Source organism: Myodes glareolus, chromosome 7, assembly GCF_982192425.1.
Source record: "Myodes glareolus chromosome 7, mMyoGla1.1, whole genome shotgun sequence".
Taxonomy (NCBI): Eukaryota; Metazoa; Chordata; class Mammalia; order Rodentia; family Cricetidae; genus Myodes; species Myodes glareolus.
The window spans coordinates 20,594,747-20,615,229 of NC_142032.1; the positions used below are offsets into that span (position 1 = coordinate 20,594,747).

Genomic DNA, 20,483 nt, shown 5'->3' on the forward strand with positions numbered 1-20,483 from the left:
AGAGTTCCACCTTTTCCATCTCCTGGACTCAGTCTGCCCTGCAGTTCCCTTGACCAGGACCCTGCCCTTCTTGGCTGAGGTCTCTCCATGAAGAGACCATCAGCCACATCCAGTAACAGCTCCTAGCCAGGTTTGAGCATCTCCGTCTGTCAGCTTTGGACCTAGGTGTGGCAGGATGTCTGAAGGTTAGGGGATTTCTTCCCGGGCTGTCCCTGGGCCCCTTCACCAAGACACTTTGGCTAGACTCCAGACTGCAGGAGTGGGAAGAGGGAAGCTGGAGAAATTCAGCCTTGGGCACTGTAGGGTCAGTGGGTCATTCCTCTCCATCGGGGAATGCTTCCTTAACGCCATTGCTTCCACTCCTCAGCTCTTCTCGCACACCTGCACAGTGGGAACCACCTCAACTGGCAGCCACTTGGCCTGGAGGGCCTGGGCAGCTAGCTGCTTCCTCCTCCCCCAATCACACATTGTGGGCCCAGGAGGAAGTGGAGCACAGGTGCATGCAGAGCCGGGGGAGGATGTTCGGGACAGAGGGATGAGAGGGCCCTCCCAGTGGAGCCCTCCTAGGATGCTGCCCAGTGCCCCTCCTGCTTCCCACGGTGTGCTCTGAGGCTCTCTCTTGGTATCTGTCCCATCCAGAGTCCGAGTGCCGGGGGGACCCTGTCCGGGACTTTCACCGGGTCCAGAGGGGCTATGCCATCTGCCAGACCACGCGCCCGCTGTCGTGGGTGGAATGCCGGGGCGCGTGCCCAGGCCAGGGCTGCTGCCAGGGCCTACGGCTGAAGCGGAGGAAGCTCACCTTCGAGTGCAGCGACGGGACTTCATTTGCTGAGGAGGTGGAGAAGCCCACAAAGTGCGGCTGTGCCCAGTGTGCGTAATGCGCAGGTGGCACACTAGCAGCTGGGTTGAGGTGCGGGCATCACCAGGATGGCGCCTGGGTCCTGGTGGGCGCGGGGACACCGAGCCGCCTTTCCAGCAGACTGCACTGCCGGGGCAGAGGAACAAGCAAGGCCTGAACTGCCGCGCCCTCTCCCAAAGTGCCTTGCACAGATAGGCGCTTAATAAATATTTGTTGAATGAATGTGTGTGTGAGGTCAGGCCACGAACAGTGGCAGAATGGTGGCACACCTCTGCCTGCTACCCGGGACTGAAAAAGGGGGCTAAACCCTGTCTCCACTTGCTTCTCCCCTGGCCTGTCACCCTGGCAGACTTGAAACAGAGTTAATGTCTCAGTAGCCTCTGGCCCCTCTGAGGACAACCACCTCCTGGGGTACTGGCCTGGTCTCTGCAGCCACATCTACTGGCTGCAGGCCACTCTCCAGAAGAGCTTCTGCCATGCAGAAGTAACTGACCCTTCTTCCTTGAGTCATATGGCCCATTGCCTCCACAGCCTAGGAAAGAGGTAGGGATAGGGTTGGGTTTGAGTAGGACCAGGCTCTGAATCATGAAATATAGGATAACCATGGAAGCTTCTATGAAGGGGTTCTTATGCTTGGGGTGATAGATCCCACCAAAGAGGGCAAGGAGTTCTTGGCTCCAGCAGAGCAGACATCACTGGCTACACAAGGGGCATTGGGCCCATGTTTCCCTAGCCAAAAGCTGCTGGTGAGGAACAGCTGGGTGAGGCCAGGGGCTTCTCCACTGGAGGTCTTGTACAGAGGCCATGTGTAACAGGAGGAAGTCAGATGACCCAGATACTAAAAGAGTCTCTGCCCTGTGGCTCAGAGCAAACTTCTGCCCATTCCAGGCCTTAGGCCTGCGGCTGTGAAGCAGGGGGGTAGACAGGAACCAAGTAGATACTGCCTTTCCGGTCTCAGGAAGGAGGCCTGAGGAGTTAGAAGATTCAGTTCCATTAACTTCATTAGCAGGTATTTTTATGTACCCAATGTGGAGTGGGTGAGGATATGCAGCCTTGATGTGGACTAATTTCTCCTAAGCACCATGGAGTTCCCAGAGCGGCCCAAGCTGCAGCTCCTCTCTCTGGGGGTTTGCAGTGATGGCCACGTGAAGTCACCAGATACATGATGGGCTGACACCAAGGCTTCTCTTTCATAGAGTGAAATGTAGAAAGATGAGATCTGAGCCTAGCAGGGGGCTGCTGAAGGGACAAAGGGTTATAGGAGGTCTCACTTCTTCCTGAGAGGGTGTAGCCCTGGACTGTGGTGGGGGAGGGGGAGAAAGGAAAGGGAGCATCTCCGTGGGCCAGAGGTGTGAGCATGTCCCTCTCTTGGCTGCTTCCATCTGGAAGTGTAGGTAAAGCACATGGAAAGACCTTATACCTGTGTCCCCGCCCGTGTGGACACCAAGAGGAGCCTTCAGTGCTGCTGAGGACACAGACCTCCTGTGACTTTAGGACTTGGCACCTCCTATCATAATAGTTCTGAGACCGGTGAGACTCTGGATGGAAAGAGAGCCCTGCCCTGACCAACAGGTCAATGTCCTCGTGACTGGATACACCTTATGCGGGGGTCAAGGGACAGGCTCCATTTTCTTAAGGTACTGAACAAGGCCAAAATGCAGACCGGCAAATCCCCAAGAGGGCAGAGGCCCAGGCCTCTAAGAGGCTTTACCCAACTCTGCAGTGTCTTTCTCTTACTCCAAGCTTTCAGGCCACTGTGGGACCCTGACAAGCAGCTACACCAGGTTGTACATGGAAGAAAAGCTTAGGCATCATGTCCCTTTCTAGAAATAGAGATGTTCTGGCTTCCTCTGCCCTGTGAAGTTACTGTCCCCAGCCATCACTGGAAAAGCCAATTCCTAGGCTGGCATGGACTGGCGGGTTTGCTCACACTGTCGAAGGACAAACACCTGCAGTCAGGTGATGGCACCTTTCCCCAATGCCTTGGGACGGGAAGTGAGAGGCTAACACAATGGTTCCCAGAGATCCTTGGGAACATTAAACCCCCCACTGCCCCACCCTCCTGAAATAGTCTTCTACTGAATCTGAGGATCAAGACTCATGGCAAAGTGAGGGTAACAAGGGTGAGCGAGCCATGAGCCCCACGCTCAACCTAACCTTTGACTCAATCACTTCCTTGCCAGTCAAGCGCCTGGTCTATCATCCTGTTGGGTAAGGTTGGGTAAGAAAGAAGGCAACTATGAGACCAGCCCTTTGAGAAATCATCTCCACACTGTGTTCCCCTTTGGCAAAGACTTTCAGTTAGCTTTGTGGTCAACACTGGCTATTTCTACCAGACGGCACAGAAGACACAGAAGAGACCCAGCAGGGCAAGGCCTCTAGGACTTGGTACTTGAGCACTGCTCAAGGCCCTGTGACAATGTTAAAAAATGGAAAAGACCAGCTCTGTTTCCCCTTTGCCTGCTGTTAGCCTAACCATGAAAGTATCTCTTTATACAGAACACTTACAGATTCTAATATATATTTGTATTTCATTTTGTTATAGTATTTTTATATGTTAAAGTCAACCTCCAGTGTCTTTTGATTTTCAGATGCTATGTGGTTGTGACCTTTTGTTTGGGGTTTCCTGGAGTCTTGTTTGGGTCAACTCTTAGAAACTGGCTTAAAACAGTCCCTGCGGGAGCTGTGCCTGTCCTTTCCCCAGAAGTATTGTTTTAGAATATGCCAGTATTGTCCATTGTCTTCCATGTGAACATGACATTGATCCACTGACTTTCTGCCTGCCTGGTCTCTTTCTTCGCCAAAACGAGTCTGCAGCTACCAGGGCAACAAGGCTCTGGGCTAGCACACTGGCCGGTTACCACGGGCAGGCAGTCTAATCCTGATGTGGCAAGGCCTGTTCATCCTGGAGGAAGGGGTGCATGACAATCTGGGGAGCTTGCTTACCCTCACTTTCCACCAAGTGTTTACAGTGATGCTAATGTTTTGAGCATTTGTCTACAGAGTCACTCACACATTTTACCAGATTCCGAGGGGCTTGGAGCATCCAGGCAACAGATTAGAAAGCAGCACGTATTCTCAGACATCCTAGAAGGCCAGTGGAGTAAGGAGGACCAGAAACCCTTCATTCAGGAGGGGAGATAAGGATCTGAGCGTCTGGGAGGCTGGGTCCCCCAGACAGGTCCTCCAAGCTAAAAGGCCTTGCAAGTCCTCTGTTGATGCCAGGGCTATGAACTGACTCACACTAAGAATGTAGCCGTTACAAAGTCCCATTCTAAGAACATGAGCATCCTGAAAGTGCACAGGGATAATAACTTTGGTGCCGTCCCAACAGCGAGGGATTTGGAGATGGTGAGAACAGGGTAGAGAAGGGAAAGTGAAACCAAGTAGGGTGAAAGGCTTGCCTGTCTGGGAAGAAGGGAAACCAAGCAGGCAGTGCTCCGTGGCCGACCATTTCTATGACCACTTCTACTAAAGTGGGTACCAACAGGGGCAAATGGAAACTCACTGCCAGAGACTGTGGACCCTGAAGAGCATTTTTCCAGTCTATTTGTACCAGCTGGTTCTTATCACAAGCTAAATTTGCTAGGTTAAAACAAAACAAACAACACCCCCCCCAAACAAACAAACAAGACAACCAAAACCCACAAAACTAGAAACCCCAATATTTGAAATGAAAAATTTATGTTTTTAAACTTTCTTTTTTAAAAATCCTGGGCTAAATAAACCTATCTGTGGGTTGAAAATTTGCAACTTCTGTGTTAAAGCAAAAACAGGGACTGCTAGACAGTCACTCCGTGTAGCCACTGAAGCTAGCTGTGGGATGGGCTGGTTCACACCATGACTGAGTGTAGCTGTGGAATGGGCTGGTTCACACCATGACTGAGGGTAGCTGTGGGATGGGCTGGTTTGGTAGTGATCTTGAATAGACCCACTTAGAGCAGAGACAAAAGGATCCAACGAAGCAGACCACAGCAGAAACCCTGGCAAAGGCAAAGTTTGTGTTCTGCCATATTCCACCAGGGGTCACAGGACTGGACAGCACTGGCTGGTCTGTTCCTTCCCTGTCCTGTCACCTGGGCTCCCACATTGTTTCCACTCTATTTTCTCCCCGGAAGTCAGGCATAACTACAGCATGACTGATGGTTTAGGGTAGTGCATACAATGTTTCTTTATGCCCAGTCCCATGGCTTACACAGTCTCCTTCCAGCCATGTACCAGTGGGGCAGGAGGCTGTGCTGTATTCTGTTCTCTCTCCAGTGATTACACAAACACAATTTAATATCAAAGAAGTTTAATGCAATAAAATAAGCGCTTGGAAAAAGCTCACAGAATAGATGTCAATGTTAGAGTAATCCCTCCCACACGCTGTCCTCTAGCTCTACACCCCATTCCCTCAAAACCACCACAGCAAATCCTTCCACTTGAACGTCAGTGTGGGCCCCTTTATCGTAACAAGAACACAGTTATCTATATGGTCCAACAGGAAAAGTAAAACACAGAAGCACAAAAAGTCTACAAGATTTCAAATATTTAAGAGACTTGGTACATACTCAAAGTTAAAATAACTCCAACTTTTATAGCTATACATACTGTTTTAAAGCAACTTAATATATTTTTAATTTCATATATACACTCTCAAAGGTTCTTCAGGTGAGGTATGTAAACATTGTCTAATGAAAAATTTTCAATGTTTCAAACCAACAAATTCACAGCATACATTGAATTTTCATCTGTTAAAGACACAGTATTTTCCTACACTCACTAACAGTGGAATCCAGGCCCAAAATGTGCGAGCTGCTCTGCCAGAGTGGCAGCTGCAGACTCTTCTCACTTCACTAGTTTGGAAGGTGCTGGGGTCAGGGAGGGCTCAACCCTCCGCAGGCCCCACTCTTGGGCATCTGGAGCACTGGCTAAGACTCACAAGACAGCAGAAAGGAGCACATCCAAACACCTACAAGATTGACCTCGGCAACAACACCAGGAGGGACCAGTAAAAACTTGAGGAATGGTGGAGACTCAGCTCCCTGAAACGGAGCTGGATCCGCAGCCCCTGCCCTAAACTCATTCTGAAGGGTTGTGGCCTAATAGAAGCAAAATCCAATGCACACCTGAGCTTCAGTTAAATTGCATGGGCCTCCTAGGACCCCCAGGCCCCTCAAAGGCATGGACACTAGCCTAAATTAGGGCACTGGGCTGTGCTTTTCATACAGGGTGGGGTTGAATGTCTTATGTTGTAATGCATATGAGAAACTAATGCCATGAGATCACAAAGATGACCAGCGTACACAGGCACTGGTCCCAGACCTTGGAGGAGCTCAATTTTGAAAACCACTTGTTCCCTGAGGGTAAGCAGCAGGCTTATATTGAGATTAAGTGAGGCTAATGTGGGGATTTTCATTACAAAATACCAAAGACTTAGGAAAGCTCCAGCCAGAATTTCTATCTCACCTTCGTGTATCATCTACAAGACCCTCCCCTCCCCCCACCATAAGTAGTCACCTCCCCAACAACACAATGCAGGGCAAGTTCTCTCCTCTGCACGCTTTTGGGCACAGCAGTGGAAAGTTTACCTTAATGCACCCACTTCAGTTTAAAAAACACTAGTGAATCCCAAACACCATCAGAAATATAAAAAAATTAAAAAAGAGAGAGACATATTCCAAAAGCCTAAAAAGCTACATCATTTTTAACAGTGGTTATCTGGGTGTGGGTATCTGTTTCAGTAAGTTTAGGACAGTCACAAGGAAAGGCTGCTCAACAGAGTCGGACACACTAAGAGCCTAACTAGACTCTAGGGAACACGGACATCTCGAGCTGAGGCATAGAGGCAGAAGGCAGGACATAGGCTGGTTTCTAAGGGTAAGTCAGACGGAGCAGGGGGAAATCTAATAGGCCACATATGTTTCTCGGGTAAAAATTCCTTACATTTATTCTATGGCCAAATGAGCTTTGTCTCATCTGTTCTGCAAACTACAAGTTCCTGGGAAATCAGTAACCTTTTGATTGGCATGTCCACTTTTGATGTGTCTGGTGCTGGGAGAGTTCCCACACACTGCTATAGTTTTGTGACATGGGAACGTGCAGAAGAAACAGAAGCAACAATTCAAGTAAAGCAGCCTCTTAGGAAAGGCAAGAGGCTTCACAAGAGCTGTCCCCCAACCCGATCCTCTGAGACAACAGGACTGGTCAGCACCTGGGGTCATATTGCTATGGAAACACATCAGAAAGAACACCTGGAAATCTGCTCTGCAGACCCAGGCACTGACCAATTTACTGTACATCTGTATATATCTCTCTATATATATCTATATATAATATATAACACAACCAGATGAGAATAGGGGCAGTTAAAGCTTGGATTGGATGGTCCATTACAGATGAAATGCCCCACACAGCTCTCAACCTGCTGGCTTCATTTCTTTCTCCATGAGTGAACTGTGTTACAAAAGAAGTTCACTACTCAAAATATATTCTTCTACAATACAATGCAAACCAACATCACTCAGAACATGAGTCTGTATACAGCACGTGTAATAAATATTCTTAGAAAACTATTTACAGCATTACATCTTGTGAACATTTAGATGAGAACAGAATCTACTTTCTGCAAAAGTTAAAAAAGTTTTGACTGTCTAGTTCAGTGCTAAATTCCCTGGCACCTAGCTACCCATTCACATTTCATTTCAAAATCAGACTTGCTTACAAACAGCATCTTAGAAAAAACATCCCAGCATTGCTGCTCAAGAGCCTTCCTTGTTTAGAAAAGACAAAGGAAAGCCATAGGAAATATGCAAACTACAGTTCAAATGGATGACAGCAATCCCTACATACTGGTCTCCAAGCACCCTAGAGTCCTGGAGCTACAGGTCAATCCAGCCATCCTGGCACGGTGACCTGGTGACAGACAGGGTGCCCAAGGAAGAGGCACAGGGAAAAGAGCCATGCATAACCATGAAGCATTGGTTCCATGACGTCTAGGGTGTTCTGAATTGCAGACCAGGACTCCTGAGAAGTAAAGCTGAATATATTTTAGAACCATGGGTTATAGATGGGTGGGACAGGGCCACATCTGCAAAGATGCCTGATGGGAAAGGGTGAAGAGGAAAGCCAAGGTGTTCTCAAGTGTTGTCAATATGCAGAAGGTGATGTGTGTCTCCTATGAATGTGTGAATAAATTCTGAGAGTCAGACTAGAAGCTCATACTGGCAACCACAGTAGTTTCTTCTCATTGCATATGCATGAGGCTGTTTGCCTTGGGACTACATCCAAGGTCACTTTCCTGCACAGGTCATGGAAGTGAACAGTTGAACGCACAAATGGTGCATGTGTGAGTTGGGCTGTTGGGGGAAGCCCCGATGCTGGGCTGAGCAAAGTTACAGTCCTTCAAGTCCCACTCTGATCTGGAATGGAGCATCAGTGGGAGCAGCATTAAGGTTCCCAATCTATGTTGTGTCTACCCAAATAGAGTAAGCGGTTCAAGGTCACAGCCTTCTGCCATTACTGTGATGTTTAGGGGTTGATGGATGAGCATGGGAGTTGGGAGAACAGACGGCAAGAAGTTTTTGAAAAGCCCTTTTGACAGTTAACTAACTTTGCTAAAATAAATACTTTGTATAGAAGCCTTTGAACAGGAAAATATCACTATTTACACAGTAAAATAAATTCCACAATGGTGTGTATAAATATGTACTCTATATATTTGAAATCAGTCACTAATACAGTCTCCTAGAACAACTAAGAATGCAGAAGCCACTAGTGAAATTAATTACCCTAAGATACAGTGGCTCTAGCAATAATCCCTACCTGTGTTATAAATATACAAAATTATGCCAATCTTATTTGTATAGTATCTTTACCATAAATGCTTCCGAACACTACATACAGCTCTAACTACAACACAACACAAGATGTACATCATGGTACCAACTGGAGTAGGAAAAAGGTGATCACTGAAGGGCATTCAGACACAGCCCACTAAACACTGCGAGAATCTAGCAATAAAATTCTTCTCATGTGGCATGTATGCATTCAGAGAAGCACTTGCGGGGGGTGTCCCAGAGAAGATGCCACCCAGAAGGGGGGCAGAGGCATAGGCAGGAAGGAAAAGGAAAGGCAAGGTACCAAGAATGACTCCCCAGATGAGGAGCTGCTTCAGGCATGACCAAGTTTCAGGCTTGACCAAGAGGGTCCTGAACTTGTCTTGCCTAAAGCTGCTGGTGCACGGACGAGGTGCCGTTGGCACACTGGCCATGTCAAAAACATGTGGCATGGACTCAGGTTTCAAACACGCAAAGATCAGCCACTTGTATTCACAGATATCGACCAAACTTGAGAACTGTAAACTTGCACATATCCCATATACAGAAGAAAAATGAGGACTATGGGTGTGAAACTACCAGTTCCTATGCTTTCAGAGAGAGGCACTACTGTAGGCTCTAAGTTCACTGGAAATCATCATGTGCCTCCATCAGTCAAGTTCACTATGATGCCTAACAAAGATGACTGCATGTTTACAAGACTGTACTTTAAACTAGACTCTAGTAGATATGGTGATTCTGCAACTCATCAGCAAGTATCTAATGAGCAGAGATGCTCTCCTTCTTCCTTACAAACACAATCAGGAGTGATGCAGCACAAAGCCAACTGTGTGCTGAGACAGACAAGCAAGATACCCAATGGACTACAGCAATGCTAGCCTATACGCACAAAGAAAACATGTGCCTAACCGCCTACACAATTTGATACTGACTTTTTGCAAAAATCAGTACACTGACCTAAAAGATCAAGGAATAAGTTTTCTAGGTAGTGTGGGCCACATACATTTTGTTAGTTGTTTTATTATCTCCGCTTGTCCAATTCAAAAAGTGTAAACCCATTCACCCAACCTCTGGGGTATTTTAATAGCACGGGCACTTGATGCTCTTTCAGGCAGGCAGTCTGTGCTTTGAAGAGGCTTCCAAACTGCACAGCCTGACAAACAGGACAGGCCCACAGGGTGTAGAAGCTTCAGGGTCTCCTTCCTTGGCACACAAGTCTGTGCAGCTGCCTGTCTGCTAGAGGAAGAGCTGGGCCCAGAGCACTGAGACGCCACCCTAAAGCTTGGAAACGATGACTCCACGGAGGCAGCGGCCTCAACTCCAAAGAGAAAAGCGTGAGTACGGCCAGCTTTGCACACTGCTCACCAGGTAGTCCCCTGGGAGCAGAAGAATGGGATGCTTCCAAGTAGCTGGCCCTACAATCCATCCCTTGTAGGGGAATCATTTTGAAAGCTGTCTCAAAACACTAGTTTCTTAGTTCTGCTGGTTTTAAGTTTTTAAAAGTCTCTCTTTGCAAAGGATTTGGGGGCAAGCCTAGGGAAAGAAGTACCTGCTGCATGGATATGAGGACTGCTTTGGGAATAAAAAGATGTGACTTCATTTTTCAAGTATTCTAACATTTCGGTGGATAGTGTCATAAGAAAATACAAAACAACAGGGAACAATGCAAAATAATTGGGCAAGGGTCGTAGCTCAGTGGTAGAAGGTCTGCCTAGCTTATATCAGGACCAGAGTACAATCTTCAGCACTGTCCACTAATTAGGGGACAAGGTCTCCATTTTTTAAATTTTTGATATGACATTCAGCTTCATTCTGGAATGCAGAATAGAAACTTTTATTTGAGTTTCGGGGGAGGGGAGGACTAACATTCTGGAAGCTGACTGGATTTGATGTAAAGATAAAACCCCAAACTCCTTGGTCATACTCAGGTTAACATGCTTGAATTTTTGTCTTTTTTTTTTTCTATAGCAGTTCAAAAACTACCATTTTATTGTTCACTTGCCTTTAATAAAATTATTTTTAAAGTGTGTGACTGAGAACAGATCAATGGTAACACACTGGCTGTCACCAGACTTTTGTTTCCATGCTGTGAGACTTTCCCACAGCTAACTGTGGCACTGAGTTCTCAGGACCAACAGAAGTGCTAGCAGCTAATCTCATCAGGGACAGTCTTGGCGTATTTTAGTAAACAAGTGACGCTCTATGATTAGACACATGGGAGTCAACATGAGATAGTTCACACAACTTAAGAACTCCAAAGGCAACTTGTTCAGGAATTCTGGTCTAAAGGCTGTGGTGGCTTCATTGTGGGGCCAGAGGGAGGGACTTAAAGGTAGACACACAGCTTGTTAAGAGTTGAGTTACTTTGAAACTGTCTCAGTGACATGTGTCTCTACAGCAGGAGCACACAGAAACATGCTCAAGACAGCTGAGATGGGGGTGTGGGAGACAGAGGGTGTGAGGCAGAAGAGGAATGGGGGAAGATTTATTCCCCAAAGGGATTATTTTCTCAAGCAGGGGTCAGCAGGCTTTTTCAAAGATACAAATAGGAACTATCCTAGGCTTTGTGGGCTTCCGGATCACTTCTCCAAATGTTTAATCTGCTCCATGGACAACCAACAAGCAAATGGACATGGTTCTAAGTTAATAAAACTTTATTTATATACATATGAGTAGCCGGCCCACAGTTTGCATGTCTATGACAGCTCAAGGGTAAGCTAAGGAGGCCTGCACTGGCTGACCTGAGACCAAAGGGATGGAGGTGGCTCTGCAGCCATTGGACAGCTTCTGGGTAATTCCGTCTGTTTCTGGTATTATGACAAGCACAGACTTGCTGATGACAACACCACAGCATCTCCAGTTTGCATCACAGAGCATGGTGTCATTTCCTGTGGGACTCTTAGGTCTGCTAATCAATAGAAATGCTGCTTATAAACGAGTGACAGTTGTGCCCCCAGTACAGCAGTCATCACAAGGCTGGAAACAGGCCAAATTCTGATTTACAGCATCTGTCTTAAGGTGATCCTTGCTGATGACTTATGTGCACAGGGGATGCAGAGGGTCCATGGGGGAAATGGATGGCTCTTCTCTCTAAGCCACTACAGAACGATGAGGTACAAACCCCACAGCTTGACTGTGGTTTAGATAGGACAGGATCAAATCTTCAGTAAAGAACCCCACCAAACAACAACAAAATAAAAACAGTCAAACCTAGGGAATCTCAGGAACTAGCAACTGTGGGTAACAGTCCTATGCTGGAAGCTACCAGAACAGAGAAGCGCCTGGGCAAGATTCTAAACCCCAGTGAGACAGCAGCCCGTCCTAGGGAGCCTAATAGGACAGAAAATAGGTCACCAAAGCAGGCTGCACTTTAGGGAAGCCACACAGAGCTTCTCAGCTAGCTTCGTGGACATCCTCCAGATGCTGAACAGAGGGAACACTAGTCCTCTGGCATCAACTTCAGCTCGAGCCTTAGACAGCCACTTTACAGAGCGCAGGGCCAGGAGCAGAACGCCTTTCAGACTTAGGATCCAAACTGTGAAACAGAATGCATCACATATTGTGGGAAATCATTTTGAAAGAACAAAGAGTCAGAGCCAAGCCTGGAGATGCTGAAGGGACAATTTCCCAGCTATGGGTGTAGAAAGGTTTAGAGCTACCATCAAGTTTTGATCTTTTTCTTCTTCTATTAATAAACTAACCAGATCAGCAAAAATGAGTTCAATGAATGTGAAACAATTAAAAAACCTTAAATGTCCTAATTTTGTAAAGTGTGCACCTATATAAATGCAGTCACTACTATGAAGTGTAAGCCGATTTTAAAGATGCCTACTGCACTGTTATGTGGGTACATAACACACGCTTCCACACGGCTCCCGCAAATGCAGCCTACTATCTTGAAGTGAGCTTTTAAAAATGAAAACACACCAGGAAATAATGGAATGAATTATAAACTTGAAACTGGAAGTGTCCCACTGACTTATTCCTCACTCATTCCTCTAACCTAACCCAAGCCTTACAAGGGAGTGGTCAGAGCGCCTCATATATGTGGGCACTGACACACCTCACATTAGTAAGCCTGGTTGTTTAAGTCACTACAACAACAATATCCAGTGACAACTATAGGAAAAGCTCTTTTAAGCCTTAAAACCATTTTTAAAATATTAAATGAACCTACTCAAAACATATTAATGCTTCTGTGCAACTTAATGCTGAGAAAGAGTTTCGAGCACGCACTCAGCAGTCTCATTATGATAGGTAGCTTGTGAACGGTCAAGGTCAAAGATAATAATAAAAAGAATAATGGGGGGTGGGGAAGGTAAGGGGAGTGAAGGAGGCAGTGAGGGAGAAGTCCATGAACGTTCATGGGGCAGAGGTGACATTTTAAAAAAAGGAAAGCACAACTTTCATTATCTGTAAAATTCAACACAATTCTCAATTTCTCAAGAATCAAATGCTCCAGTCCTACCCAATTATCAGAAGTTTCCATTATCTGCAGCAAACCTTTAACAATAGTAAAATAGGTAGAAGGCCTGTTTCTATCATGATTTGCATATAAAAGAAGTCCATCTGGGTTGATCTAAAAAGATCTGAAACAACCTAAGTAGGAACTTTTAATAAGAACAGGGCAGCAGCTGTCCATGCAGGCCTGTGATGACAGAACATGTCAAAGCCGACGTAAGCTTCAGCAACCAGGTGGGTTGCTGACTGGCCCGATGGAAATGTCAAGTACACACTGTTATAATGGAGCAATGTCATAGACACTGGGTAAAGCCAATGAGGCTGTGTTTGGCTCCACCCAGGAAAGGCAAGCATCATCACTTTCAATTATTGCAGTTCTCATTTCTGAGCCATGGGACAGAGTGATATGCTATGGGGAGGAGCAGCACTGCAAGCATTTAGCCACGAGGATGGAACTATCAATCAGAATAGACACCTATTCCAGGCAAGGCTATTCTATTCATTCACATCAGGGAGTCCCAGCTGACCGTCACTCAGCTGTGTATGGGGGTGTGGCTCCACTGAGATTCTGGGCAGCTTCTCTCAGCTGCCTGGTATCCTTCTGTGCTCCAAGTCTGCTGTGAAAGTGGTATTAGGAATGTGTGTGGAGACACTGAATTACTTTCCAACCATCTGGCTACTGTGAATTACTCCGCTTACAGATACACTGCGTGGGAAAGAGGGAAGTTTACTGTGAAACTAGTACCAGAAGACACTTGTGGACAGCAACTACATGCAGATGCACCTAGATGCATATGCACAAGGCTAAGCTTTCCTATTGCTGAAAAGAACATTTTGACTTTCACTGCATAGGGAAGTACTCTGTGTAAGAAATGAGACAAAGAATAACTCATCCTAATGGTCAAATGACAGCTACAATATGAAAATATACACAAAAAACTTGAACAACAAAAAAAAATGGAACACAAACCTCATAGAGTACGCACTACCATGCTTGCACGGCCCCAAACTGGAGAGTGACACAGTTAGTAGTAACACAGTTTGGGAGGGGCGTTTCTAGCACATCTTTTGTCCCATGGGCACACAAATTAGAGAACATGATCTGAAATGATTAAAAAAGGACGAAGGGGTGATAAACAATGAGTTTTTAGAAGGAAACAGAAATATTAATCTTTTATAATAATTATAAATCCCCTGCATTCTCCACATACCATAGAAATGATTTGGTTCAGCTTTCAAATATCACTCAAATAAAACCCAAACAAGACAGAGAGGGGAGTTGTGCTGCGGTCTGCAAGGTGCACCTGTCCAGGGGCGCACAGGCAGCTGCTGCCGGCTCCTCGCTCGCTCACGCATGCGCGGCGGTGGCCTCCTCAGTGACAGAGCAAGTGCTTGTGCGTCAAGTATAAAATACAAGCCTTTAGTCACATACATCAGCTTCTTAGCTTTTGTCAAATTTTAAACAAAAAGGATAAATAAGGCACTGTACTTCTTAAAACAAAAAACTGCTTGGTTCCAAGTTTAAAACCCAAGAACAACCAGAATATAACGTACAACTTCCCTTAGTCATGGAAAAGGACTCTCTAAAGTTCCCTTCTCCAACTGAGATGCATTTTCTGCCATCTCAAACTGGTGTTCTCCGTAACATGAAAGGCTTGATAAGCTTATAAAAGCAGATTTTGTTAATGCAAAATAAAAAGTTCCTTCTGTAGGTCAGTTCCTCTCTCAGGGGCCATCCAGCTATCACTTGGCATCTAACCGCCTCCGTTTGCCCTGGGAAGAGTCCAGTTTGGCCTTGAGCTTTCTCTTTCTCTGGGCAGCCCGGTTCTCTGGGCTTTTTGTCAAGGGTCTGGCTCGGCCCCTACCACTGCTCAGCTTCCTGCTCCTCTTTCCGGCTTTTGGGGGCTTTGAAGAGGCTTCTCCTGTCCCCCGTTGTTTCGCAGGCTTTGTCAGCGCGTCAGAGGCTGCAGCAGGATGGCTAGGCCTTTTGTTGGCATCCTCTCTCTCTTTCCTAGAAGGTGGGCAGCTCCTCCCGGGAGCCTTTTTACAGATTCTCACTTTATTCTCTTTCAAGGTCATCTTCCTGGATAGTTGGCTGACTCTGCCCTTTGCAGCTAGCTTCTTGGCAGAAGGGGCTCTGCTGGCTTTTGTTGCTGGCCCCTTGTCCTTATCGTCCTGAGTGCCATAGCTGTCTGCTCTTTTGCGCTTGTTCTGACCTTCCACTTTAATCAAGGTTTCAGGCATCTGTTTCCCTCTTCTCCCCTTGCTTCCTTCAGCCCTCTTGGGGTTGACAGGAAAGCCATCTGCACCCACCTGGAGGGCTAGCTTGGGGGACATCAGCGGGTTGATGCACACGCTCTTTCGGCCCTGCTTAATTTCGGAAGCCCCACCCAGTGAGCTATCCAGGCGCTGGGCTCTGAGCTTTCCTCGAATATTGGAATACTTTCTAAGGATCCGGGTGCTGGCTGGAGTAGGTGAGTTGGTGGGAGGATGGCTATTTCTACCTTCCCTGACTTCCTCCACTCTGTCTTCACCGTTAGGGCTGAGACTGATGTCACTGCCAGCCTCTGGTTCCGCCCGGCCAGAATTCTCTCGCAGTTTAGCCCATAACTTTTGTGTTTTCCAATTGTTCCTAGCAGGAATGGCTCCAGGAAATTTCTTTAAGTGTTTTTTCAAGCGTTCTGCCTGTAGTGAACTGGGGTACAGGGTGGAGGGAGGGTACTTCTGAAGAGGGTGTTTAACAAGGGGGACGTCTCCTGGAAGACGAGTATTTAATTTCTTCACAATCACCAGAGACCGAGTTTCTGTTGTCTCTAAGAACCACTTACAAATATTAGACAGTTTAAAGTTCGTCATAAACAGCATCTGAACAGGAGAGAACTTCTGCACCTCCAATGAACCCCTACACTTCCGTGACCTCTTCTTGCTCTTCCAAATCTCCTTCAGCTTGTCAGACTTGCTCCTTGCTCTTGCCGTTGGCTGTGCTTCTTTCTCCAACTGGATCCAGCCCTTCTGAACTTTCAGATACTGGGCGTTGAAGTTGGCGATCAGCTCCTGGTTCTCCTCTTCTGCACACCATCCCATGAACTTGGGCTGCTCCTCCACCACCGTGTCTGCATCATCCTCATCTAAGGGCTCCACACTCTTGGAAGCTTCGTTTTCCTTTGGTGCTGGGTTGACTTGTGTGCCTTTCTTCTCAGAAGTCACTTTTGTAGTGTCCAAGGCATCCACACAATGAGCATGTCTCAGGTTGTAGGTTGAAGAAGGCAATCTCTTAGGTCGTGTTACCAATTTTAGTGGCCCAGCAGCATCACCATTCTGACTGGCTGATATCCCAGCTAAGTTAGATGTAGCAAGGCCAGCGTCATCTTTAGAGTGGGTGTCCTCAGCATCTACCTCACTCACAGCGGCTTCCACATCCTGTGTGGCAACGTGTCTCAGCTTCTCTTTTCCCTGCTCTGGGTCCCCCTTACAAGGAATGCTTTCTGAGGGCACACGTGCACCTCTCTCTCCTAGTTTGGGCCAGAGACTGATTTCCAGATTCTCCCCAGGCAATGGCTGGCTGACTGTGGTGGGGTCACTGCTTGGGGAAGTCTCCCCTTCTTCTCTTTTGATTTCCTTTGCTAGTAGGCTTTTAAGAGTCTGCCTTGTGATGACTCCCACTCCTTCGCCCTCCTGCTTGCTATCTTCATCCAGGGAACGTTCAATGACATTGGGGTTTTCAGTGTCCTCCAGATCTTCTCTATGGGTGCTGTCAATCACTGAGCCCTCAGGTGTTGCCCCACCAGAGTGCCCTTCTCTTTTAGAACGCTTCACAGTAGAATTTTTAGAAACCTTGATTTCAGGGCAAGCAGTGGATGAATCCAAACCCTGGCTTCCTGGGCACTTGTCAGCAGAGGACGGCTCTACAAGCTGACTTCTTAGGCACCTATCAGAGACCTCAGGGAGCCTTTTACCCTTTTTCTTCTTGTCCACATTCTCAGGTGAGTCAACATTTGCCTGACTTGGATCATTTTCTGCTGAGTATCTTACATTACTGTCAGGAATCTCCAGCTGTCCTGCTCCACTTGCTGCCTCACCTCCCCGAGGCTCACTTGGGTTCTCATCACTGACAATGTTGCTTTCCAGGAGGGGCATGGCAGCTTCTACCAACAGTGTCTCCCCAGAGATGTCTTCAGTTTCAGCCTCAGTACTGATGCTTTGGTCATGCTCAGACAGTTCTAGACCAAGGGGAGGATCAAAACCCACAGTAGAACTTTCATTATCTGAGCACGGAGAATGCTCTTCTCTGATGACTATTTCAGGAGAAGACTGAGGTCTATATAGCAGGTCTTCACTGTCTTCTCCAGAGATGAAGGGGGTGCTTCCGGCTGTGGGAGCCAGGTGGCACTCCTGGAGTGTATGTATTTCCTCTGAATCCAACAGAGAAGCTGGTGGCTGATCTTGCTCAAGGAAAGATAGTACACTTGCTGTGGGAGGTGAGACCACAATGCTATCTTCTGGAACATCAGGCATATTCTCATCAGGTAGGGGAGCAGGCAGGAGATGTGCTGGGCTATAGGCTGTGGTCTCTTCTGGCCTAGGGGAGCTGCTAAGATCTTGTTCATTCATGGTAAGGCAAACCTCTGGCTCCCAATGCTCTTTGGCTGATGACATGTCTTTGTCTCCTTCTTCAAGGGCAGTGGTTCTTTCCTTCCTAGAATCATCTAGGGTATCTACCTCCGGAAGCTGCACACCTACTGTGGGAAGTTGCTCATCTACAGTAGAAAGCTGCTCATCTATGGTGGGAAGCTGCACACCTACTGTGGGAAGTCGCTCATCTACTATGGGAAGCTGCACACCTGCTGTGGGAAGTTGCTCATCTACTGTGGGAAGCTGTTCATCTACTGTGGGAAGCTGCACACCTACTGTGGGAAGCTGCACACCTACTGTGGGAAGCTGCTCATCTACTGTGGGAAGCTGCTCATCTACTGTGGGAAGTCGCTCATCTACTGTCGGAAGCTGCACACCTACTGTGGGAAGTCGCTCATCTACTGTCGGAAGCTGCACACCTACTGTGGGAAGCTGCTCATCTACTGTGGGGAGCTGCACACCTACTGTGGGAAGCTGCTCATCTACTGTGGGAAGCTGCACACCTACTGTGGGAAGTTGCTCATCTACTGTCGGAAGCTGCACAGCTACTGTGGGGAGCTGCACACCTACTGTGGGAAGCTGCTCATCTACTGTGGGAAGCTGCACACCTACTGTGGGAAGCTGTATACCTACTGTATGCTTTGAGGTGGAAATTGTAGGAGTCTGCTTGGGAGTCACCACTGCCTCTGGTACTATTGGTGAGCAGCTTCCCTTTTCTTGGGAACGTAAATTTCTGGCCAGTGTGCGAACAGTTGGCAGTTCACAACAATCACCATTAAAAAAGTATCCCCGGGTACTCTTTCGGGCTGTTTTACGAGAAGATAATATGGATCTTTGATTTTCAAAGTGGCATTCTGTTATTGGTTGACTGATGTAAACAACATCACACTGGTTGTCATAATCATTTATCCTCAAGCCCGATGCCCTCTTACTCTTCCGAGCAGTCTTGATGGGGCCTGATATCATCTTGGTTCGTGAGTGACCATTGGATGCTCTGTGTACAGCTGGTGTGGAGCTGGGAGCTAGCCAATCACCTTTGGAATGATCAAAATGGCCCATGTCACTGGGGTATGTCTGATAACCCACCTTGTTTCTACCCAGTGAATTAAGATGGTTCTCTTGCTTTGGCCTTGCATCTTGTTCATCTCCCTCTAAATCCTGGTGTAAGGATGTTTTTGAGCTACATTGCAAAGCATTCTCTTTGTCTGCAGTACTAGATGATTTTCCCATAAACCCTGAGTCCCACGTCTCTTCTGATAAAGCTTTGAATGAGTTTCTTTGAGAAACACAGCTACCACCCTCTTCAGTATTCTCAGCTGCCGCTTCCGCTGCAGTCAGACTTCTGACTGAGGCTGGGGTGTGGTCTTCAGCATCCTCACAGGGCTTCAAGCTGGTGTCTTGCTCCTGTCCAGTGGTTTGTTCCTCGAAGCTTTTGGGACTGTGGAGGGAGTTAAAAGAGGAAGAATCCAATGCAGTGAGACATCCCGCCGTGGGACTGTCTGCTGATCCTCTGGAGTTAGGTCGAGTGTCTGGAAGTTCAGAGGACTCTTTCTGGACAATGGTCAAGGCAGTCTCTCCTCCATCTACAGAGTCTGTCTCAGGAGGTGGTTCCTTCACAGTTTGTTCAGTCACACTCAGAGAGCTAGGAGAACCTGACGAGTCTAAGAACAAATTTAGAGAAGCAGGAGACTTCCCATCAAGACACTCATCATCCTTTTCACTTTGTCGGCTGCTCAGCTGGGCACAATCCGCACTGCAGGTGGAGACATCCATCACTGTGGAATCCAGAGGCTGCGGGTCCTCAGAACCTGGCTGAGATTCGGTGTATAGGTCACTCAGGACACGAATGAATTGCTTCTGATGATGCGTGCACAGTTTGACCATAAACTTCTCCAGTGGGGGCTTTGATGGATGGTTAGAATCTACTGCTGATGCCTCAGATGAATCTTCACTAGACAAACAAAGAAAAAGAAGAAATTAGTAAGTGCATTTCCAAGGACTGTTTCTATAATATGAACTGTATCAGACACTATTTATATTCTAAAGAGGGAGGGCATTCTGGCTAAAATTGTCATTTATAGTCAAATCCATCATTACTTTAGTTCAATAAGGAAAACATAATTAGAATAAAAAGCCAGCTCACCACAGTCTAAAAAATATCAATATCTCTCACACGTTTTTGGTTTTTTTTGGTTCTAGAACATCAAAGAGAGCCTGGCACATGCTAGGAAGAACTACACTCCAAACCTTCATACTTTTATACTTAAAAATCCAGAAATAATTATCTTAGAAGAAATATTGAAAACAAAAGTTTGGCCACATTATTAACTTCACATAGTCAACACAGAGCAATCTTTATCCAAAAATCTTAACTGCTCCAAAATGTGAATCTTTTCAAGTGGTAACGCAGTGGCACAAGCGGAAAGCCACGCACCATGCAACTGCTAAATGCAAGATTACTGAAGACACTGTGTAAGATTCCTTTTAGGCTGTATGTATACAGTGAGCCTGAACTACAAATGAATTCTGACATTAGGTTGGAGTCCCTCCTGAGATATCTCATTAATCATATGCAAACATTCCAAAATCTGAAGAAAGTCAAATTCAAAACATGTCTGACGCCAAGTATTTTGGGTAAGGGATATTCAACCTGTACTTTTGCTGTAGGTCAAGGCAATCGTGTTAAAATAACCTCTAGTTTAAGTCTATTA

The 20,483-nt window shown here is 46.7% G+C and overlaps 2 protein-coding genes across 13 annotated transcripts in view; one reads left to right on the forward strand and one right to left on the reverse strand.

Moving 5' to 3' along the window:
- Positions 1-3,631, forward strand: part of Slit1 (slit guidance ligand 1) — a 154,423-nt gene extending 150,792 nt beyond the window's left edge. Inside the window, exon 37 of the mRNA XM_048452878.3 lies at positions 640-3,631. Within this exon, the coding sequence (XP_048308835.3) occupies positions 640-878 (239 nt within the window). The 3' untranslated portion in view covers positions 879-3,631. The remainder of the gene's footprint in view (positions 1-639) is intronic.
- Positions 3,632-5,136: 1,505 nt separating this feature from the next.
- Lcor (ligand dependent nuclear receptor corepressor) overlaps positions 5,137-20,483 on the reverse strand; it is a 155,889-nt gene continuing 140,542 nt past the window's right edge. For all 12 annotated transcript variants that reach the window (XM_048452874.3, XM_048452872.3, XM_085693937.2 and 9 more), the window contains one exon: positions 5,137-19,723. In XM_048452874.3, coding sequence (XP_048308831.3) covers positions 14,884-19,723 — 4,840 coding nt within the window. In that variant the 3' untranslated portion in view covers positions 5,137-14,883. The remainder of the gene's footprint in view (positions 19,724-20,483) is intronic.